General features: G+C 48.8%; 1 protein-coding gene across 1 annotated transcript in view; it reads left to right on the top strand.

Moving 5' to 3' along the window:
* The window catches only part of TLL2 (tolloid like 2), a 127116-nt gene that overhangs the window by 28451 nt on the left and 85148 nt on the right, over positions 1-13517 (top strand). The window contains exon 2 of the mRNA XM_045876276.2: positions 2251-2361. Coding sequence (XP_045732232.2) covers positions 2251-2361 — 111 coding nt within the window. The remainder of the gene's footprint in view (positions 1-2250; positions 2362-13517) is intronic.

The following is a 13517-nucleotide window of genomic DNA, read 5'->3' as shown; positions in this document are numbered from 1 at the left end:
TAGAAGGTTGGGGGCCCAAGGATCATTTGGGGTCATTTTAAGTCTCAAAGAGTTGCAGTCTCCTGCAGGCCGTTCTAGTGGCTCTTCTGACACATGCTTTTCTGAAATGTTAGTCGTCTTCCTGTTTGATTCAGCTGCAGGTGGGGGAGCCACACCACGGTTGTTTTCTAGACATGCCTCTCTCTCTCTGGACTTAGTTGCTGGCACCTGGCATTTGCTAGGCCTCTCTGAGGGAACCTTGCTTTTGGTCTCCTGTCCCTCCCCATTCTTCTCCCACTGAAAGCATGTATTGGGCACCATCTTGACTGGTCCTTGCAATAAGGTTGAGTGGTTTATTTTTTCTCACACAGACTTCTTGTATAATTTACATACTGTATAATTCACCATTGTAAGTGTACAATTCAGTGATTTTAGTAAATTCATAGTTGTGCAACCATCACCACAATTAAATTATAGAACATTTCCACCACCGGGAAGAGCTCCCTTGTGCTCATTGATAGCCAAATCTCAGTCCTGCCCCCAACCCTAGCAATCACTAATTTTTCTAGCTCTATAAATTAGCCTTTTCTAGACATTTAATATAAATGGAATCATGTAATATGTAGTCTATCGCATCTAGCCTCTTTCACTTAGCATGATGTTTTTGAGACTCATACATGTTGTAGTCAATACATATATGTGTCATACATGTGCCAATAGTTTGTTCTTTTTAATTGCTAAATAGTTGACTATTTTATAGATATACCACATTTTGTTTATGTGTTCAACAGCTGATAGACATTTGTGTTGTTTTCAAGTTTGGGGCTATTATGAATAAGGTTGCTATAAACATTTGAGTTTATGTCTTTGTGTGAACATATCTTTTCATTTCTCTTGGGAAGATTTCCTAGGAGTGGAATTGCTGGATCATATGATTATATTTAACTTTTTAGGAAACTTTGAGATTTTAAGATTATGTTTTTAAGATCATGTTCAACTTTTTAGGAAACTGCCAAATGATTTTCCATAGGTAGTATACCATCTTATCTTCCAACTAGCAATGGGTGAGAGTTCCCATTTCTCTTCACCACAAAGCTAAGTTTTAATTAGCCTCTGTTACTCAAAGGCCCTCTCAGTTTTTCTTTTATTGCTTAGTGATGAGAATAGGTTAGCTCTTCTTGAATTTCTGGACTCTCTCCACGCCTTGTCATTCCCATTATAAATTGCCCAATTCTCTATGAAACCCTTTTCTTTCTTGTAGTACCTTATCAAACACAGCTAATAGCAACTAAGGCGTGCTATTAACATTCTGACTCTCAATCTCTTCACTTAAAGCCATAGCTCATTCGGTTTATCATCTGCTTTCCAAGTGAATACAGGCCAATATTTTTACCAGGTACCCCATCACTGCATAACATAGTTCACCTCCTTCCAGGCTTCAGTAACAGTTTCCTTGACACTCACTGCCTTGCCCAAACACAATGGATTTTTGTTATAGCAGCATACTACTTCTGATAGCAATTTCCGTATTTGTCAGGATAAACACATTTGTCTGTGTTCTAGTAACAAATAGCCCCAAATCTCAGAGACTTGTAAAACTAGCAGGTTTTATTCTCCTCATTCATGCTACATATCCATCCTGGTCAGCCATACCTTTGCTCCCCATCCTATTTACCCTAGAACTCAGAGTGAGAGAGTCGCCCCTATCTAGAACATTGCTTGTCTTTTGGGAAAGGGAAAAGAGGACGTGTGAATCGTGCACTAACTCTTAAAGCTTTCTCTCACATTTATTTATCAGAGCAGGTGAAGTAGCCGATTCTGACATTAATGGGGCAAAGAAATATAATCTTCCCCCAGGGAAGGGCAGCAAATATTGTGAACAGTAGTATCATTTATCACATTATGCTTTTCTTTTATATCCTGGGGACTCTGGAGAAGAAAGAAACAGCTATCTCTATGTGGTGGTTTTGCCCAGAGCTGCTTACAGCTCGAGTAAGACAGGGTGCCCTTTCAAAATACCTTACAGACCTAGGCCTTGATCATCATGGTGGTTGGCTCCAGCCCTGTGGCTCTGGTACACAGAACTATTATACGCCATTCTTCTGTCTCTACCAGCCTGATGTGTTAGGTTCAGGGAGAGATTTGATTGGATGGATTGTCATTTCTAGAGTTTGCTACCCAACATCTAATGTCCTTCGGGGCATTAATAAATCCATCTTTTTCCCTGATCTCCAGCCTAAATGGATCCATTTATGTTTTTTTTCTCTGCAGCTGTCTTTTGGGGAGACATTGCCTTAGATGAAGAGGACCTGAAGTTATTTCACGTCGACAAAGCCGGAGACTGGATCAAGCAGTCAGCAGAGGAAGGGGAACATAGCACAGGTAAGGACTGTGTCCCCCATTTTTCTTTCTCTGGGGGGGAGGGGTCAGGGACTCCGGCAAGTGTGGGTGTGGACCACGAGACATCAGTGTTTGACCTGTCTGTCTGTGGAAAACCAGAGGCCTCACTCTTTCTGCACTGCAGGCTGCGGAGCTGGAGCGTCCAGGGTTGCCGATCCTTGTAAGAAAATCTCCATTTGCCTCTTTTTTTTTTTTTTAAAGATTTTATTTATTTATTTGAGAGAGAGAGAATGAGAGAGAGAGCACATGAGAGGGGGGAGGGTCAGAGGGAGAAGCAGACTCCCTGCTGAGCTGGGAGCCCGATGTGGGACTCGATCCCGGGACTCCAGGATCATGACCTGAGCCGAAGGCAGTCGCTCAACCAACTGAGCCACCCAGGCGCCCTCCATTTGCCTCTTTATCTGAAGGTTCAGGCTGCAACTCAGAAGGTTCAGACTTGAGCTCAGCGTGGGTTCTCAGGACGTTGGCCCCTGGGTGGGCCCCGCACGTCCCAGACTAGAGAGAATTCCTCCGTGGGCTCCCTCTCGGGCATGTCTGTCGATGATGCTAAGAACGCTCAGCACTGGGAAAGATGTCTGCTCCCGGGGCGCTGTGCACTGGTTTTGCAGTCAAACCAGGAAACACGATGGGGCTTCAGACTTGGATTACTCTTCTCCCTCCTTGCCTCCACCTGGGGGGAATAGTAGTGGGACTAGTCTCTTGAGTTCTCCGCCCCCGCCCCGCCCCGGGCTCAGACGCCTCAGCTCTGGGGAATCCCTATTCTTAGCAGCAGCAAAGGGGCTGCCCTGTGAGGCGGCTGGGCCGGTGCGACTCACCTTGGCTGGCTATTTGGTGACCAGGGCTCACATGTGCCTGAGGCTACATTGCCCCTGCTACCTGCCGCCCCTCCCCACACCCTCTTTTCCTTTCTTTGGAGACTTTTAAAAACTTACTGTGCTAAGAACGCAAAAGCTTTGCTCTCTTAACAAATTTTTAAGTCCACAAATAGTATTATAAACTATAGGCTCAGGGTGGTGTGGCAGGTCTCCAGAACGTATTGCTCTTGCGTAACTGAGCTTTGTACCCTTTTTTGGGGCACCTGTCGTGACCAAGTGCAGTGCTGGAAAAAGAGGAGTAAGATGGGACCCCTGCCTTCAGGGAGACCATTCCTGCCAGGCAGACACGGTTTAGACCTGGGCAAGCTCTTTATCATCTCCAAGGTTTAGTTTTCCTATCTGCAAAATGGGGATGAAACCATCCCTCATGCCACAGGGGTTTGGGAGGATCAAGTCCCAGGGTAATGGGCTAGCCTGGTGCCTGGCACATAGCAAGTTCTCAGGCAATGACAGATATTATCACTGAGGTGCTCCTCTCTAGTGGAACAAGACTGACAGGTGAAGAGATAAACTGCAGTTCCTCACGGCAAGGGCTGTAATGAACCAAGAGAAGTGGGAAGAGAGAAGAGTGAGGGGAAGAAGCCTACATAGGGGAGCCAGGAAAGCCATTGTGGGAATGGACACCCTTGCATCGTGTCTTGAAGGATGAGAATGAATCCTTGAAGTAAAGAATTGAGAAAACACATTTCAGGCAGTGGGGAAGCCACACGGGGAGTATGAGAGGGCCTGTCTTTACTTGGGGAGCCTCGGAAAGGTGCGAGTCACTGGAGGGTGGCTCTTTGGGGTAGGCTGTGATAGAGAGATGCACCCGCCGAGGTTGGTGGGGGTAGATGGTGAGGGTGCCTGTTAGAGGGGTGGGTGGGAATGTGCCCAGAGTAAGGGGGCAGCTCCCATGGCTCATGAGGAATATGAGCAGCTCCAGGGACCGGGCCAAGTCCAAGCACCCCCCAGGGGCTGGGGGATGAGGGGAGAGCAAGAGGGCAAAGGTTGTCAGGAGGTCAGAGGGACCCCACTGCCAAAGGTTGGGAGGAAGGAGGAACAGTTTAGCCCTTTAGAGCTTCGTTTTGGTGTCTGGTTCTATAACTATAATTTCTTAGGAGTTTTGAGGCCTCTCGTGTGTGGTTTGAATAGTCTGTTTGAATTCTAAATGTTTTTTTACAAGCCAAATTATTTTTCACACCAATATATATGACCTTAATTGAGCTCTAACAAAAGGAAGCATCTCTTCATAATTCTACCACTCCAACTAACCAGTTCTTACCTGGAGGCCTAGAGAAGTTGACCTGATTGTAATCTCTGTGTGGTTAAAATTTTTAAAACTTTTTTTTTTGCAATATTACTTAAAAATTGCAAACTTCACATATCTCCAATATACAGGATGATGGAACTTCTACGTATGTCCACATAAACCCCACCCAGACCAAGGCATGGAACATTTCCGGAACCACAGACACTCCTTTGTGCCCCCTTCTAGTCAATACCCATCCCACAGCAGCCACAGACTCATTTACCTGCAGAAATAGCATCACACAGCATGTATTCTTTGTGTCTATCTTATTTCACTCAGCTTTTTGACCTTGTTGAGTGAAGTAGTTCGCTCTCTCTCGTTGTGTGGTATTCTCTCGTGTGATCAAATGCTAGCGTGGTCATCCTTCTATTGACAGACATTTAGACCGTTCAGTTTTGGGCTATGATCAATAAAGCTGCTACTGATGTTCTTATACATACCTTTTGGTGGACACAAACACTCATTTCCACTGGGCAACCAGGAGTGGGATTGCTGGGTCATAAGCTACGTAAGTTCAGCTTTAGTAAATACTGTCTGTTCTCCAAAGAAGTTGCACCAATTTGCATTCTGTGTGGGTGCGTACTGATTTGGAAGGCAGGAATGGTGTCCATGCAAGATCCAATGAGGACTTCGGGGGCTGGGGCATGGTCTCTCTGGCTTGGGGACCCTTCTCCCATACTCTGGACCAGCACAGCAGTGAGTTGGTGCTCATCCACCAACACGAACGTTCAGGGTCACCCCAATCAGTGATCCTTGTGTTGTCCTTGGGGGACCTGCCATGGCACAGCATGGGGCTTGGCAGATGTGAGTGGGAGACCCCTGAGAGAGGCTGGGAGTGGCCAGCCACCATGCCAGCTGTAGGCCAGCTCCTGGAGAGTCACATGCCCAGAAGGTTGCCTCAGGATGCTGCAATGAAGGGAAGCCTAGCAGCCCTGCCTTCTCCTCCCTCCTGGCACTCCCCCAAGGCCAACATGGTCAGCCTCTGGTCTAAGAACTTGAGTCTTCTCTTTCCTTCCTCCCTGTGAACTAGGAGAGGACAGAGACCACATCATATTTGTCTTTGGATCCCTTTGGAGGTGACCCAGTCTCCTGTATGTACAAGGCACTGGCCAACGTGGGTGGAGAGGAAGAAGGAAGGGGTTGGTGGAGATTGGCAGAGCCTGGAACCATCTCCTATGGGCCTAAACGATCAAGGGCTCCAACAGGGCTTTGCTTCCAGAAGAGTGGTTAAAGCACTGGTTATAGTCACGGGTTTTAGGATCAGACTGTCTGGGTTTGGATCCTTGAGCTGGGCCTCAGTTTCTTCATCTATCAAAAGGGAATAGTGATGTTATAAGGACAAAAAGAATACATATCAAGTGCTTAGCACAGTGCCTGGCTAATAATAAGTGCTCAATAAATATCAGCTCTGCCACCTCCTCATTATTCTTAGTAGTAGTATCTGCCGAAAGCACTGACCTGGGAGGGTTTAGGCTAATGTGGAGAACAGGGGAAATTTGCTGTGTGATGGAGGGAACATTGGTAGCTTGGGTTTGAGGCCTTTGAAACATATACCTACGTGGTATTTCCTCCTTCCCAAGCTCAGAATGTTGTTGTTTTTTTTCTTTTTTTTTCCTGGTGTGCTTTTATGGCAAAGTGATTTTTATCCTGATCACTTTTCTCTGTGGGCCAATAGTACTTGGCATCTATCTAGAATAGTTATTTTATTTTCAGAATGGGAATATTTTTATTGTTTTTGCTGATGAAACTAATACTGCCAGCTGTTAAAAAAAAAAAAAAGTCCAATAACTCAAAATTGGACAAAGTAGAAAGTAAAAATCTCCTGTTCTCCCAGCCCCAGGGATCGGTGTCATTATCTGTTTGCTGGATTCCTTCCAGCCTCACTGGGCTCAGGCTGTGAGCATACAGATATTTTTAAAACATAGGAGGGATTTTTCTCAACACCTTCTTGTGCAATCTGCATCTTTCTGTTAACACCACCTCATAGACATCTTTTCATGCAGTACATTGTAGTCTATCACACTTAATGCCCAACTCTGTCATAATTCATCAAACGAATCCCATACAGGTGGACATGAAGAGTGTTTCCCTTTTCTTCCTGTAATTTTTTCCTTTTAGAAACAATGGTGCTATGAACAACTTTGTGCATTGATTCTTAAACATTTGCTTTGGTTAAAATAAATAAATAAAAAGGAACCACATCTTTACTCCATCTTCCTGCTTCCAAATGTGTGAAAGGATGTATTCTTAGATTTAGGTTATGTCATTTCCAAGCTTTGGTTAGTGCCCCTGTGTTTTAGGGGAGGGAAGGAAGTTCAAGGAGGGGGCGCTGAATCCCTGGAGGGGAATCAGAGTGGGGAGGGCACAGACCCCTGAAGTGTAGCCCCAGCGGCCTTCTTTCCCTGGTTCCTCCTGTGAGTTTGGAGCTGCTTTCTTGGCTGCAGAATGAAACAATATCATTGCCCTAGATGTGTCCAAAGTCCTAAATTCAGTGAGTGGGAAGACCAGGACTAGAACCAGCTTTCCCAGCTCCCATGTGGTCCTCTGCTAGACCAACCTGCCTGCCATGTTGCCAGTTAGAAGGAACAGAGAACAGCAGAGGTGCGTGTAATCATTCCTTTGCCATCCCTTGGAAGGTAGGCTGCAGCCTCTCTGGGCCAAAGGGTGAGCAAAGGGTTGTGCCTGGGTTGGTTTGTGAGCCCACATGGGGTGCTGCACTGGCCACAGAAAAAAGCTGCTGGGACCCCAAGCAGGGAGCATCCTCATCATTCACTTAGAGGAATCAGTCTCCCTGCCTCTAGTCCCTCCTTCCCCATCCTGCTTCCAGGTAATCTTCCTGGCCCTGACCTGGCAACCACTGGAGTGGGTGGAATAATGTCCCCCCAGACTCATGTCTACCTGGAACCTCAGAATGTGACCTTATGTAGAACTAGAGGATTTACAGATGTAATTAGTTAAGGGTCTTGAGATGAGCCCTGAATCCAGCGATGGGAGTCTTTATAAGAAGAGGAGAGCACATAGACATGGCGAGGAGGAAGAGGGCGTGTGAAGAGAGCGGCAGAGACTGGAGCGAAGCATCTACGAGCCTGGGAAGGGCCAGGATTGCCCGAGCCGCTCCGGGTTAGCAGGAGGGTGAGGAAGGCTCCTTCCCTAGAGCCTTCAGAGGGAGCATGGCTCTGCCAACACCTTGATTTCAGATTGCTAGCCCTCAGAACTGGGAGAGAATGGATTTCTGTTGTTTCAAGCCACCCACCCTGTGGTACCTTGTTAGAGCAGTCCTGGGAGACCCCCACAACAGCTACACTCCTTAAAACCCTTGATGGCTCCCTATCACTTAGCGGAAACACTGCTGAGTCTGACCTTGGTCTGGGCTGTCCGCGCTCTGTCTGCAACCTACATATCCAGCCCCCTTCCCTCTCCTTGTCCTCCAGCCAAACAGAATGACACTGTGTCTATACAAGCCCGGAGTTTCTCTCCTTCCAGCCTTCCGTTCCAACTGAGCCCTCTGTTCCAGGTCCCCATTCTGCAGAAAGAGCACTGAATGCCCAGAGAAAGCCAACGACTCCTCCAGGGCCCTACGACTGGTGCGCTCTCACGACGCAACTCGCTCAGCACGGCTGCCGGCTTGGGAGGCCCCCTGGGTTGACAGTGCTGTGAAAATTAGCCTCCTGTTGTGCTTGGGATGCAAAGAGCTCTATTTTCTCCCCAGTTCCAGACGGGCCCCTGGCCCTGCCGTGGGAGCTACCAGGGGAAGTGGCAGCGGCATTTTGGCTGTGTGCGGGGCAAGGAGGCGAGAGGGCATTCTTCGGGGAGAGAAAGTCCTTCTGTGTGCATTTTATTTGCAGAAAGAAGAATGGGAGCTCTGAGCAGCCGTGGGCCAAGCTGCTCTATGAATGGGACCCTTGAATTAACATTGCAGAGTCTCCTAAAGCAGCTAATCGGATTAGCTGTGTAGTGAAGGAAGTACTTAGCGGACACACACGCAGGGACACACACACTCTCCGACCGTCTTGTGTCTTCTTCGATGCGCTGGGCCCGAGCCCGAGAGCCCCGTTCCCAAGGCCCGAGCCACCTCTTCTGCTAACTACACAAGGTGCAGGGCGACGTGGTTGATGTTTTGGGCTTCTGTTTGTTTGTATCTCCCCTAAAGAGTCCAGGACGCCAGTACTGCAAATTCTTATCTTCGCAAATGTCTGGAAACCTGGAGACAAAGTCTCACCTCACCGTTACCTCCATCCGGATGATGGATGTGATTTCTTGGGCTTTGTCATGAGGACTTGGAAAGGGGAGATGGTTGTAATGACCTATCGGCTCTGATGGAAGCTGATGGCCCCGTCTTGTCTATTCTGAGCCACTGGGCCATGTCCAGCTCTATTTAAGACACCGACCTACCTCTAACTCCTCAGTTCCTAAATTCCTCCCAGACGTGTGAGCGTCTGCATAAGCCCAGCAGTTTGGGCTCCTGAGTTCAAAAGAATGAAATAGCAGGCGTGAAAGACGTAGGTTTGGGTACCTTGCCTCCCTTCTCTGGGCCTCCTCTCTGAACCATGGGGGCCCTCCCACCTGGCAGACCCTTCAGCTCCTAGAGTTCCTTTTCTCACTCTGCCCATGACTTGGAGTGGCACACGTTGCCGTCACCTGGTCTCAGTGCACCCACTGAATAGCCGCATGAGATGTTCTTCTTATGTGGACATCCGGACCTTGCAGAACTGCAGTGTAGAAAGGCTTGGGTAGTGGAGTCAGGTGAGCCTCGGTTTTCCTCTCCGGCTCTGTATTGATTAGCTGGGGGGCTCAGGGTGACTCATCCCTTATCTGTAAAATGGGCTATTAATGCCTGTCTTGCAGGGGGATTGAAAGGCGTGGTAGGGAAAGCACTTACGCCAGGGTCTGACCCCTGGCAGGTGCCCAATAGTCATAGCCACCGTGGCTGCCCCTGTGTGGGCTCCTGTCTGGCCCACCTCTGTGTCTCAGGCTCCACATCCCCCTTATGCCCCAGAATTCTTTTTCATTGCTGTACGTACTCTGCAGCACCCTCCCTGGGGTCTCCGGAGCTGGGCCGGCACCACTGGGATCTGACCCTCCCACAGGACATCTCGGTCAATTCCCTAGCCTTCCCCGGTCCTCCTGAGTCAAACTCTAGGATCTCACAGTTGGCCAGAAAGAGACCTGAAAATGGATCGGACGCCGGTAGCAACAACAGAGAGAATACTACTAACTGGCATTTGCTGTCTGCTGCGTATGTCTTAGAGTCTCAACACATGATCTCATTTAACCGTCACACAGCGGTTCTAGGGGGTCGGTGCTGTTGGTGTAGACACGAAGGCTAATGTTCAGAGAGGTATGTAAGTAACTCTAATACAGCAGATTACTGGCAGGGCCCAGATTAGGACTTAACTCTCAGGTCAAAGGCCCTACTTTTAGCCCCTACCCTCCATTGCTTCTAGAAACACCTGCTGGCATCGCCACTGACACTGTCCCCTTGAGCCGGGGAGACTCGATCTCCCCATCAGCACTCTTGAGAGGCGACAGGGAAAGATGTGGAAGAGTTCCATGCACCATTAGGGCTGCATCTCATCGTGCCCTCCCTGTTGTCTCAGGTCACGTTCAGGGTGTGCCTTGCTGCATCCCCCAGCCTGTCCCAGCTGTGACTCGTCTTTGGCCTTGTCTTGTCTTCTTTTGTTCCAGCATCAGCCTTGGCACGTGAAAGATGCCAGACAAACGCTTGTGGTCTGTGGATGGGGCCACGAGCCTCAGGAGTGCTTGGTGGCCTCCGTGCTTCCCTGCTCCTCTGCTCCCCCCAGAGGTCAGTTGAGGTTAGGACTGCACCCGAATGTGGGGTGCCAGCAATGAAAGAAATGCTTAGGGGGTGGTGGCCTCGGGCTGGGCAAGCCCCGGTCACCTTGCAGGAAGTGTCTGAAAAGGGCATCATTTAGCCATGTGGCCAAAAGCTTTCTTTACGGGGCCCCTCACATAGATTCCCAGATGGAAATGCGGTCTTTTCCATGCCAGAGAGGGCGTGCTGGCATTCTGCTCACCCCTCCAGGGTTCCTTTCATCCCTTCTCCCCCCAGACCTGCCGTCCCCACCCCCCACAAGCCAGCTGCTCCCGTCATCCCTGCCCTCCTCTGAGAATTCCCCTTGGCCCCTGTGGTGTAGAACTTGATCTTTACTTGCTGAACTCCTACTCAGGCATGTGTCTGCCTCACAGCTCTGCTGACCCTATGACACCAGTGTTCTCTCCCTCCCTCCTTCCTTCAAGTAACAGATGCTAATTGGGGACCTCTTCTGTGCTCAGCACCAAGGATACCCACTTTTTCTCCTGCCATTCAAGAGATGGAGCTTTAATGGTGGATGTGATTATGGTCATGTTTTAGAGTATGGGAGGAATGGGGTAGCCTGGAGGGGGTGGGACGTGGGATCCAAAGCCCCTGCTGGTGTGGGGCAACCACCAACCCCCCAGAGGAGGCGTGATCCAGTAGGCAGAGGGAAGGCCCCAGGTGACAGCTGTCATCCAGGCAGGAGTTGGTGTTGGGGATCCAGCCTGGGGCACGGGGCCTGCCAGGGGGCAAAGCAGGGCCCCCGGGAGGGCAAGAGCCAAGACCCAGGCAAATAGCATCAGAAGGACCTTTAGTCAAACTCACAGGAAGTTCCAGTTTTGTGCTGCAAGCTTGGGAGGACAAGGCAAGGACTCCCAATCCTTCTGGGGCATAGGTATTAGGGAGGACAATAAGCTGGAGACTTGGCCTGAGAGAATAAAATGAAGACAAGGGTCAGAAATTAGGCAGGAGCACACGGATCCAAACCGGTCAAAGGTGAAATGCTTCTGAGACCCTCCCATTTGAGCCTAAACTCCCTATATCTACCTTCCCCCGCCGCCGCCTCCCCCCCGGCCCGACTTAGGACAGGGCTGGCCACAGTGTAGGGCGGGCTGAGCCCACAGACCGCAGTCGGCAGCCAGAAACGGGAGGACTGTGGGGCAGGAATTGGGCAAGGCCTGGCCGCTATTCTGCCCATAAAATCTTCAGTTTAGTAAAATAATTTGAGATGATAAAGAGGCATCTGATAAAATGCACATCTGTTCTTTGGGAAGGAAAAAAGAATTCAACATAAGGATTCTATCATCTCATTCCCTGGGGTCTCATTCAGAGGCTGATTTATACCTTGGATTGAAGCCAGAGTTCGCTGTGAACTTCAAGTGTTGGGAAAAGTAAATTCACCTTTAGGTTGATTTTTATTATGACTGCATTTCTCAGAATTTGGGGACACTGGGTGGGAAGTCCACTTGGGGCCACAGTGGGGTGCAGAGCTGGGTGAGGGGGGGGTGACCCCCCTCGGGCATTTGTCCAGGGAGCCGCAATCCTGGGCCCCTCATGGACCTCGAATCCGGGAGCCTGAGTCAAAATTGGGAGATTAGCTTGAGAAGCCCGGACAAACAAGATTTAGCACCTGGCATTGTAGGCCAAGTTCTCTCCATTTCAACTTACAGAATCCCACTCAAGATAGCCCAAGTAAAGAATTTACTTAAGAATATATTCTCAGGGCCACCTACAGACAGAAACAGAGACGAGCCAGCCTCTTGGGGACTGGACTAGAAATTGGACAGAAAGGAGCAAAGCTGGCTTCTCTTCTCAGGGGCCACACAGTGCCTTATTTTTGCTTTTGCCTCTTCTTGCACCTGACCCATCATGGCGGCCATGAGTGAGTTGCCATCATGATCCTCAACTCGAGGGTCCTCCTCTGGCTGCCTGCAGTGCCTCCCTAGGTAGGGTGCTGTGGAAGTCCTAAGAGTAGCAGGAATCTCCCAAGGAGAGAGTATAAAGTGAGCTGACCAGAGGGCTGACAACAGAGCCCCAGGGAGGTAGGTGGAGGAAAAAACTTATGATGGAAGCAGGTTGGTCTGTGTCTGTGGCTCTGAGAAGAACGAATAATGGAGCAGCCTCCGCTTTGAGGAAGTGATGGGTGAGTGAGGACTCTTTGAGGATGTGTTGGGTGAGTGAAGACCCCCAGGGGTGGGGCTGTGGAGGCAGTCCCTTTTGGGTTAACTTGGTCTTGGGCCACACCTGGTAACCTCACACCCACTTTGCCATTGCTATTATTTCCATGAGAAAATACTTCCTGGGTTCCCATCAGTCATCTTAATACATGGGATCTGGGAACACAGCCTCATGAGAGCTGGGAATTGCCTGTATCAGAGGAGGACCCAATCGTTGCCCCTCGGTTTTGTCTAATAGAAAGAGTTTGCCTTACCTCCCCAGACGTCATTCTTTGGTTCTTCATAATCTGATTCCATTTCTCGCTGCCCTTTAACTGGGTATGTCTTTGTTTGTATTTATTGAATGGAATTCTATGTTTCCTGTTTTTAACTTAAATAGTAGATCTCTAGAGCAGAATGACATGAAATAAACCATCCTTGAGGCTTGCTTATTTAGGCTGCCTTCCAATCCATCATTTTAGTATCAGTGGCCTAGATATAAAAAATATTCCCCTTCCTGACTTAAGAGAACCCTGTGGTGAATCCTTTTTAACAAAATAAAGGATGCTTTTATCAATAAGGAAATCACCCCCTAAATATTTTGTTAGTATTTTCAGTTTTCTTAAAGCTATGCACCTTTGCTCTTGTATTTCTTGGCCCTTCTAGATGTGTGCATTTTGTCACAGCTGGAACCTGATCTCTGTCGCAAATGCATTTGCTACTCAAGTATTTTCTTCTTGGGCGTGATAATGAACTCAGTTGTTTTTGGACAAAACCAGCGCCAAAACACTTCAGAGTTTTAGCCACTGCATGACAGACATTGACCATGTCGCTTCGCTTCACGGGACTTCACTTTCCTTATCTGTAAAATGAAGGGTTGCACTCTAAGCCTCTTGAGGGCCACGGATGTGTCTCTCGGTTCTTTTGCCAACGGTAATCCCAGAAATGTATGGAGACTAAACGTGTGGTCTCTGCTGCATGCACAGCTGGTTAGAGAACCAGAG

The sequence above is a fragment of the Mirounga angustirostris genome, unplaced genomic scaffold (assembly GCF_029215605.1).
Source record: "Mirounga angustirostris isolate CCGP_5_RB_7025 unplaced genomic scaffold, mMirAng1.0.hap1 SCAF_6, whole genome shotgun sequence".
Taxonomy (NCBI): Eukaryota; Metazoa; Chordata; class Mammalia; order Carnivora; family Phocidae; genus Mirounga; species Mirounga angustirostris.
This window is presented reverse-complemented; position numbering and strand designations above follow the sequence as displayed.